The 10,539-nt window shown below is 40.2% G+C and overlaps 1 protein-coding gene across 1 annotated transcript in view; it reads right to left on the reverse strand.

Moving 5' to 3' along the window:
- Positions 1 to 8,590, reverse strand: part of zswim8 (zinc finger, SWIM-type containing 8) — a 57,555-nt gene extending 48,965 nt beyond the window's left edge. Inside the window, exon 1 of the mRNA XM_008281519.1 lies at positions 7,031 to 8,590. Coding sequence (XP_008279741.1) covers positions 7,031 to 7,208 — 178 coding nt within the window. The 5' untranslated portion in view covers positions 7,209 to 8,590. The remainder of the gene's footprint in view (positions 1 to 7,030) is intronic.
- Between the last annotated feature and the right edge of the window lie 1,949 nt (positions 8,591 to 10,539).

The following is a 10,539-nucleotide window of genomic DNA, read 5'->3' on the forward strand; positions in this document are numbered from 1 at the left end:
AAATTAAGTCAGAGTAATCCGTATTAATGAAGAGGACTAGTTATGAATGGCAGACACGATGTATATGCATACTGGTTCAACATCAGTCACTGGGCCTTTTTCATTGTCAAAAATCGATATCGACATTAGTCCGGAAAATACCTCTCAGCTGATCCTTAGTATACAGTAGCCAATTTTAGTGAACAAGTGATAGTCTGGCTTTTGAATAAGTTGCTGCTCTGCAGTGAGGGTTAAATAATTAATTGATTTCAAATCAAATTTGCTATTTAAAACAATGCAATTAGCAAACTGCAACTGCTGCAATTTACAACACATTATGTATAATGCATCTGACCCAGGGTTTAAACTGTTGCATCAATGGTTTTATGAATGAATTCTGTCACACTTTTGGTGGTATCTAATGTAGTAATGCTTCATCACAATTAAATCTGTTACACAGAAAATAGTCAACTAAAATCTGACTTTAAAAAAAATATGTTGCAAATCAAATGGCAATTCAAATATCTTTCACAATTTAACCTCACTTTGCCAGCTCATTCTGTAGAACATATACTTCTGGCTGTACCACACTATCATTGTGCTATAGGGGGAAACCACTCCAGCTTGTTTGAATTTCTTTAAACACATCCATCATCATAGATGGAGCTAATCGAAGGATTTGGCTTCAAAATAGTGACAGGGGAATTGTTTTGGTGAAACATTTTAAAGCAGGGAGACGAGCACTGCAACTAAAATGGATAAGCCCCAGAAAAAGGCTAGCAGGGCTGCCTTACTACACCATCTAAATCCTTGGCAAAACTTGAAATTTTCAGTGTGGTAGGTTTCTGACTGGAGGGTGTCATTGTTGTTGATTCTGAAGTGAGCAGTGACTGACAGCTGCAATCTACATCCAAAGAGTCGTCGCAAGTCATTCAGCACCAATCTGCAGCAGAGGACAATGCTAGGTGAGGAGCAACAAAAAAAAGAAGTAGCATTTGTATAGTCAGTGTGACTATTCTGGTATTATACCAGTATTTTCTGAGGAGAGTAAATCAGGTGTATTACTGCACAGCAGAGTGACATGAATGCCATGTATTTGGACAAGTGGACATTTAAAACAGTTTTTCACAAACCTTCCAACAGACAAGAACGGCAACTGTATCCAAAGTAACAGTACATAGCAATAACGCAATGATTGTGTCTATAGTAATGATTACAAGACATGAAAAATGGAAATGCCTTTAGTTTTATACTTCACCTGAACTCAGACAAAAACCCCACCATTAAAATTGGACTAAAACTGGTTAATTCCATTTTTAAAAGATTAAGACTAAATCTAATGAAAATCAAGTGCCAAATTAGACATTGCTAAATAGAACCTGTGCCAAAGTCATACACTGCTTAAGTAGGTACAATTTAGGTAACTAAATAAGTAAGTCATTTTTCTATTAACTTTCCTCTTTCTCCACTCATGGCAGGTATAAAGTAAGAAGTGAAACATATTGCATTCATTTATTTTGTGAGACTCCTGAAGGATGAAAATAGAAGTACAATTTATGATTCAATCTATAGTCTTTTAAATTGGTGATAGCATTGTAAAACCTGACTGACTGATCAGCACCAGATGTCTTAAGTCAGTTCATGTAAAGCCTCTATTTCAAACAGAAGGGTGTGCCATCAACATTTGTGTCTTGTGTATATTCTACTATTGTAATATAGTGAAAAACATGGGCAGTATGAGTTTTAGAGTGACAACCTGAAGAAGGGTGGCTGGGTAGTAACAGAGTTTATGATGCCGGCCTATGATTGGCTGTTGCAAGTGAATGACAGCACGCTGCCCACCAATCAGCTGCTAGCACAGAGAGCAGCCACTAAAACAGCTGTTCCTTTGTAGCTGGCCAGTGAGGAGCTGAGAGCTCAGACAGTCTTCTCAGGGTGACTAGCCGTCTCCCGTCCTAGATGGCGTCTTCCCTCTATCCATGTCTGCTCACAGTTAGTACGCTGATGCTCACCTGTGGTGCACTGTGTGGGATATTCTGCTCACACATATAAAAGCTGCCTCTGCTGTTAGACACACTGGACCCTGTGCTATTTTTAGGTGAAATTACAATTACTTTGACTGTGTTGTTTATTTGCAAAACAAACAGGTTAAAGATTGGTACCTCAACACAAAGCCACTCTTAGCTGAATAAATACTGACTGACCTATCTTCATTTTGGTCTGTAATGAAGCAGGACTACAGTTCTGCTGTGGAGCTATACTGCCACACATGTCTCATCGGATTGCTGTGGTAAGTACGCCAGCTGTGCAATGCTGTCTTTGTTTCCCATCAGTACAATGATTTATTCTCCATTTCAGATGCACACTGAGGCACACTTCATATTCTCTGTCCTGCTGAGAGGAAATTAAGTTAACACTCATTTCACTGAAAGAGTTTGATTCATACACAACTGTCTCATTCATTAATTTTAAGTATATTTACAAATTGTAATGGTTTTGAGATTTGTTTCATTTTTCAAGCATTGTTTACTTGTGTGGTTGTCAATACAGATGTATCCGCAAGGTCTTTAAACAGTTCTATCAAGGAGCAAGGTTCATTTCTACAGCAAAAATGCCTCTAAGATGACCCATTCACTGCATATCTTTGTAACTGTTCTTTACAAAGAAACAAAACATATTTACGTTAGTAGAGGATAACCTTATCTAATTACTCAAAAACTTAAATATTGATTTGTCTGAACATTATCATAATATCTAACCACCTATTTGTAAGAGAAAAGTCAAAGTCAACATTACAGATGACAGCACAAATTTCCCATTGTGAACATCCATTTGATTTGGAAAGCCACTTTCAGGTCCATCTTTGATCCTCTGTACTTTACGTCTTGCCTGCACACATGCGGCTTTAGTTTCAGATATTCTTGGTCAGTTATTCATTTGAACATTTCCTTCAATATGCTATGCATTTCACCAACAATATGACATCTGACAACATCGTAATTCTTACCAGTACCCTCCCCCAATGTTTTTTTTCAGTTGCTTGACAGATAGTAAGCTGGCTCTGCACACACCTGTCCCTGAATGTGTGAACATATTCCTTTCCCCAATTCCCTGATAGGAGTTAAACATTGCATGTGGTATTCTCTTCTCACCTTTCATTGTCTTTGCTATTTGGCGAAGTAGATTTGTCAGCTGTTTATTGCAAACTGACTACAGCTGACCACCATACTTAAATATCTCCCGTATTGGACTGTCGGCTAACATACTTGCCTTTGGACATTTCCTCAAGAATCTTCAAAATTCATGTTTTATATGAATTAAGACAAATTATTTTGGCTTGTAGAAACTATAAGCCTAGTCACACATACACTTCTAAAAATAAGATTTCTGACATCCGGAATCCTGACATCCTTGCGGACTGCTGAAGCTTATAGGGAATCCAAATGTTTTGGATTGTTGGGTGTTTCTGTCTCTGCCTTTGTGAAGCGCTATGAGGCGATTTGTTGTTGTAAATATGCGCTATACAAATAAAATTGAATTGAATTGAATTGAATTGGAACTGGACACTAAGAGCACTAAGACGAATTACAAAAGAATGCATAGTTACTCCAGTAAGGTGCTTTCTCAGAATAGGCATATATTAGAGGGGGAATAAGAACGCCATTAATAAATATTGTCATATTAATACTTGTTTAAATTTTTAGATAGAATATGAAAGCAGTATCATCAGCTGTTTGGATACTAAGCTGAGATTCTAAGGCTATTTTAGATCAGTGTTTTGATGATATGGTCAAGTCTCTCTGCAGACACACAAAGGTGGCTTTAGCTGGTGAACATAATGGATTGTTTAGAAGCTAAGGGGATATTTTGCTCACTAGTTAGTGTCGACCAAATTACAAAAATTACTGCTAGACTTGAGACTGACTGGAAAGTTGTCCAGATGACGATTATAGACACCCTCCACAAGGAAGGTAGGCCACAGAAGGTCACTGCTCAAAACGCTGGCTGTTGGCAGGGTGCTATATCGAAGCATATTAATAGAAAGTTGACTGGTAGGGGAAAGGTGCACAAGCAACAGGGAACAGTCACACACGTGTGTGGCTGTGTGACTGTGTATATACATATACATTAATACATACACACACATTTGATGTTGTTAAAGACGTGAGCAACCTTGTCATGTTTTCTCTTGGTCAAAGCTATAGCCTCCTCCCATCACTAATGAGGATCTCTGTCATGAAGCTTAGCTCGGCCCAAGATCCTGACTGACATCTGCCCAGGAACAGATAGCAATCTGATGTCTGTTATCTACACTAACTTAACATCAATGCTGAAATTGAAAAAAAGACCAGAGGATTTTGAACATAGCCTTACCGAACTAATCAAAATCTGAGCACTCTGAGAACGAACAAGAAAATGTCGCAAAGAGCATTTCATCCTTCATCACCAACTTCATACCATTTGAAGATCAACTGACCTTTTACTCACCTGAACAATTCACAGTAACACCATGGGTAAACCTAGCACTAACTCTACACTGACCGCTTTGCTCCCATGTTACAGATGATGGCTGCATCACAGAGCAAAACAGTAACCAGCTGCAGCAGCTGCATTGTGAAGTATATTTTATTTGGAATGGTAAAATTAACTATTTACCTACACATTTGTGCTGTGGAAAGACCTGCTTGGACCTGGGCAATAAAACAATAGCAACATGGGCCAGCAATAGAAACTTCACCACAGTAATAAGAAAACAGTTTGACAGAATCATCTGTGGTTTCAATGAAATGTATTAAATGCAAACTGTCACAAAAGCACATGACAAAAATGCAAAGTTTGGTTGTATGACCACACTCCAAGCATGCTCTCTCCTTTGTTCATAAAGCCTGTCATACCTTGATAATGGACATGATGACACATAGTGTCACATGCATATAAAGGCAAGTTCCCATCTGATGATGTCCTGTCCAGGTCAACCACCCACTCTAAACCCGTAACCTCAGTTCAGTCATAGATTTACTATTCACATAATCTTCTTCATTTACTGGAAAAGCTACAAATGAAAAAGGGCTGCCATCGTTGCAGCAAATAACACCTATAAACCCTACCGTATACTGAATAAACTGATTAGCACTGCAAGTTTCCAAGCTTTACAGTAAATAAATTCATTATTGCTTCGACCTGTAATCCTTTTTGCTAACATCTTTGATGAGTCTTGTGGGTCTGTGACAGAGGACACCACAAAAGTGTACAGCAAATGTTTCATTGCCAGAGTCACATCACATAACAGTTGCCTTGGAAATAGTCAGCACCTCCAGTGTTATATAGAACACTCAGAAATACAAATAGTTTATTCTGAACTGAGAGAATGCCCACAATGTGTCATATGAACAAAATAAGGGCTTCTGATCTGTGTCAAACCCTGGCCAGAAGGTGGATTGTGAGGGATAGTTGGTTGACAGGCAGCACCCTGTTCATTTGAGTGGGGTAACAGAATCAGCTTTAGTGCAGCCTCACTGACAGTAGGGGGTGGAATCATTGTTAGTCATGCAAAGCATGAGGCAGGTGACCCAAACATAAGGACCGTCAGTGTGGCAAACACCAGATAAGTGATACAGTGAACCAATGAATGAAGAGGGCTGTCAGCAAACCCCCAGCAGCATTGCTTGGCTGAGAAGACTTTTGGTGCAGTAAGGACTGTCAGAACTGCAGGTGACATGACACTGTAGAACTTTTTACTGTTCACATTCATTACAGCCGGCAGTAAACCAAGCAGAATTAACAGAGCAGTACACCCCGGCATTTCTTTTTTAAGCCTTTGGGATGACTTGGGTCATCTTAATAGTTTGTTTCAAATACAAAAAAGCTGTATCAGCATGTCATTTTCACGTCATTCACATTAGCTAAGTTCAGCCAGATAAACACACCAATGTACACAAGTAAGAAGTAACAGAATATTTTCTCCTTTCTTAGAATAAAAAGACTGCCACATTCTAATACCTTTTCCACCTTTTAGTATAAAAGTAATTAAAGTAAAGTAATAAATAAAAATAAAAAGTATAACAATTCAATCGGAAAAAATATTCCTCTTCTGTACACAGTCGATGTGGGCCCTGTCTGACTAGTAGGTGTGACTGTCACATGAGGAGGATGGCATGAATTTGTAAAACCACTGACAACAGTTTAAAGACTGTAAAAGCATCATTGCAGTCTTTTTGATTTGCTGATTGCATTGTTTCAAATTGCATTTTCAATTTGTAATCACTTTATCACTGCCTCTTACTTGGCACTATCGTCGTTAACTAGTTTTGGGTCTAAAAGAAACTCTCATTACTCTTTGTTAGAAAACAACTGAAGGCAAGTAATAAGCATGTCATTATTTGGAATCTCTTGTAAACTACTGTGTAAGGCACATTTAAGAGAAAAGTTCACAAGGCAACTTTTCACCTTGAAAACACACCGTGAAAATGGAAAGACATGAACGAGGTTCTGGAGAACAACCCCAGAGAGAGCATAGGGCTGCTGCAGGCATCAACACATGTACACACAGACAGACAGACAGACAGAAAGAAAGACAGACACACAGACACACAGACACACACACACACACACACACACACTCACAGGCTGTATGTTGACTGAGTGGCAAGACACAAACACATTCACCTGTGGCCAGCGGGTTCCATATTCTCAGGACCCTTCCATAACACTATAAGACATATATTCATTAAATAACACAGTACAAGTGTTCTTCCAGAAGGCTTTGAGAAGTCGTTTGTTGACTAACCTGTTAAACCTATGACCAAAAAGTTCAATGATTAAAAGTTTTCAGTCCTTTTTCAAATGGATACCTAAAGTGTGAGGCCACTTTCCAATACATCCACAGTAAAGCAAAGGGGTTCAGTGGAAGTACTGCTCTGGTTGTTTTGTTTTGAACTAAGCTGCTCTACTATCAGCCAGGTTCACACCGTTTGGAGCCTCGATGCCTAAAACAATGCAATAAAAAGTATTCAGAATCTGTGGGATGTGTGTGAGTGTGTCCTTCTCCAACCTTTAATCTTGACAGTCGGAGAGTTTGGTCCAGCAGACTGTTTCCTCCATCCCCTCCAGTTCTGACACAGACTCTCGGCCTCGGAGATGAAGGAGCACAGAGAGTCTTCCTCAAACCGGTCCGAGTCTTCAAAAGAGAACCTCTCCCCATCCTCCCACTCGGCGAACATCAGTTCCATTACATCCACTTTTTAAGTGCTGCGGAGTCCAGAGGACTGCGACTTGAGGCCACGGTGTTTTTTCGGTCTAAAAATCAAGGGAAGCCTGGCGAACAGTGTCCAACACTCGAGGAGAATCAGGAGTCTGAAGACTGGGGGAGGGGAGCTTACTAGCGACCAAAACACAGCTGAGAGGCTTACCGCCGGGCCCTCCGGCTCGGCTCCATGACACACTGACCAAGCTCGACTAGCACGGCCAAGGGACGCCCGAACTTCTTCAAGAGCTGCGATCCGATATCCCCACAACAAGTACTAGTTATTCAGAAGTGTTCAACATGCCCTGCCCATTTACAGCTCCTCACAGCCATACACCTGGACAGAAGCTCCTCTCGTCTGTCGGACCGGACTTTAGAGCTGTAGCTGAGATGAGCCAAACTCAGCAGCTAACAGCGTCGCTGTCAAACAGTCTGAAGAGAAGAGAAACTAAACACGAACATGTCCAGTCCCTCACTGTACAGCTAACAACACGGACACACAGCAGATCTCCTGGCCAAGGTATGGATGTGATTAAATAGTCCAGAAGTCATGAAGTTTCCTTCATCCTACTCTCCTCGGCAATGAGCTGACCTGCTCCAGATATCCACATTAACTATTCTACCATCACAGTAACCCTAAAAGTGAAGTGTTTAAATGGAGACGATGTTAAAGCACACCTAGCGCCAGATATGACCCTGGTCTAACGTGCTGCTTGAAATTATATTACACTGGACTGCTAATGGGAATAACAATTAGCCGACGTTAGCTGCGAGGCTATTTTTGTTAATAACTGCATACTAGGATAACATCAATACGTGTCATCAGCTGCTGATAAGTATATTGACGTGTAATATGGTTTTCAAGCCGACGACAGGCTTGTTCAGATCGGTTTACCTTCGTTCTACTTTAGTCTACTAGCTGTAGCACTGGGATGCTAACCTGCAAACGGCTAACTTCGGCTAGCTTCATTAGCTGTTTGTTTACATGTACCGGCGGTGCTGTACAGTGTTCGCACTGTTACCAACTACATGCTGATTTATAATTGCCTATCCTCTGGACTAATGCATCTATCTAGGTTACATTCGCTTCATATTTGGATATTAATCCCCGCTCGTAGCTATGTTTTCCGTTCTTTGCATAAGTACTAGGGGTTTCTGTCTGACGTTAAAAGCTGGTATATTCCTCTGTCAGATCCGATGAAAAAAACAAAACAAATTAGTCCTTCGAATTTTTATCCTTCGCGACTGACACCGGCTGTCCTGGCGTCTAACGATCTATGTCTTCAAATGACAGTGGGAGCCACATATAATTTCCTGTGTCCCCCTCGTCTAGGCTCTATCTGAGGATCAGTCTGCCGGGGGAAGATGGCTCACCTCGTTCACAGCTCCTCCTCCATCAGCTGATCACAGCTTCCGGCTGCCAGCTCTACAAAGACGGCGATTCAGACACATATTGATTCAGCTGGAAAACACTTCAGTTGGGCGAGTGGTGGTCAAACTCAATACACCAAGCATACTGTCATATAGGATGTACTGACAGTTCAAATCTGATATTGACTATTTAGATCCTTCATATTCAGCTAACCTCTGACCTCCAACAGTCCTGGTGTCATTAACAGCAGAGCTTGTGGCCACATGGAGGCACACTGCATTAAGGACTTACTGTGTAATAGGCATCTGTGAACAGAGGTGGAAGAGCTTGTCAGATCCATTACCTAAGTGAAAACAGAAATACCACAACGGGAAAACAATCTATTTTATAATTGTAACATTATTAACAAAATATACTTAGAAGCCAAAAGGAAAATTAGTTATTCAAAGTGAAACCTGTCCTCATTTTGTGAAATGGAAGTTAGAACATTTTTCTTTGCTTGGTCTACATTGATAGGATTAGGTTTGGCGAAGGGATACTATGTTCAGGCCAACTCATGCTTTCCGTGTCCACAAAGGTCTGCATGGCTACTAGGCTGTATATAGATTCAAGGGCTTCAGAAGACAAAATTTAAGTCATGCGGATGCTAGCACTCGCAAACATATAACAGTGCTCTTAGGCAAAAAGCCTTGATTATACTTACTTTGTTGGACATGCACACAGCTGCAGCACCATAGATGCATAGTTGTTATTCGGCCAGTGTTATACTTTCTGTGTCCGTTAGTAGGCTAGTCTGCGACAGTCCATCCCTTCACAGATGTTCATGTGCAGCCCCAAAACAAACAAAAAACTAGCAGGGCTGCTTACATAATGGTCAAAATCCTTTGCAAAATCTGAAATTTTCAGTATGATAGATTTGTTTTGGTTGTTTACCGTAGTGAAGTAGATTTGGAAAACAGTAACACCCAAATAGCAGAAACAGAGGAGACAGCCAAATTGAAATTGGGGCACGATTAGCTTCCGAATCACAGTTTAGGATTCAGCATGTAAGGGAAACGTAGATAATGACGTAAATAAAACATTTCATGTTAAGAGTCTAACTCTATCCACATGTGCCCTGTTGTGCTTGCAGCAGTGAGGGGTACTTTTTGAGTTCCACCAAAGCAAGAAGTTGGGCTGTAAAGCGATATGCAGTCACCTGAAAAGGAGTGACTGTAAATGCTAAGGACATTTTTGAGCATAACACACCCTCCAAATGACTGTCATCCATTCTTTCAAGAAAAACTAATAACTAATGACATTTGGAAAACCTACAAGAGCTGTAAAATTAATTAATTTAAACTCATGCTTCATGGTCATAAATTCACTTTTGCACTATCTGGTTTTCTTTTTCAGTGTAAATCCTGTTATTACTTAATTATTGTTATTTTCTTGTACTTTCTTTCTATATTTTTGGATGCTGCTGTGGCGTGTAAATTTCCCCCAATGGGGGATCAATAAAAAAAATTATTTTATTCTATGCTGGTGACAGCAATAGCCAGAGACATTATGATTTGTATGTCCATTCATCTTATTCTTGTGAACTTAGTATTTTTTGAACATCTTGATGTAATTTCTTCAAATTTCACGCAAATATTCACAGGGACCTAATTGATTGGATTTTGATGGTCAACGGCCATGGTTACTATGACCTCACAAAAAACGTGTCTGGGAACAAACCAAGCTACTTATGACAACATTCTACAACTGTGTAGTTATGAGCTGACTCCACAGATGAGTTGTCTTTAGGAAAGACCATTCTCACCCTGCTCACCCCCTGTTCACCTCCCTCCGCTCAGACAGACTCAGAACCATCCACACTTGGTCAAACAGACTGAGGAACAGCTTCTTCCCCAGGGCTGTGGAGGGTCTGAACTCATCACTTTAAAAATGTGCAATAACTGAA

This window comes from Stegastes partitus, unplaced genomic scaffold, assembly GCF_000690725.1.
Source record: "Stegastes partitus isolate 25-593 unplaced genomic scaffold, Stegastes_partitus-1.0.2 Scaffold235, whole genome shotgun sequence".
NCBI classification, from domain to species: domain Eukaryota; kingdom Metazoa; phylum Chordata; class Actinopteri; family Pomacentridae; genus Stegastes; species Stegastes partitus.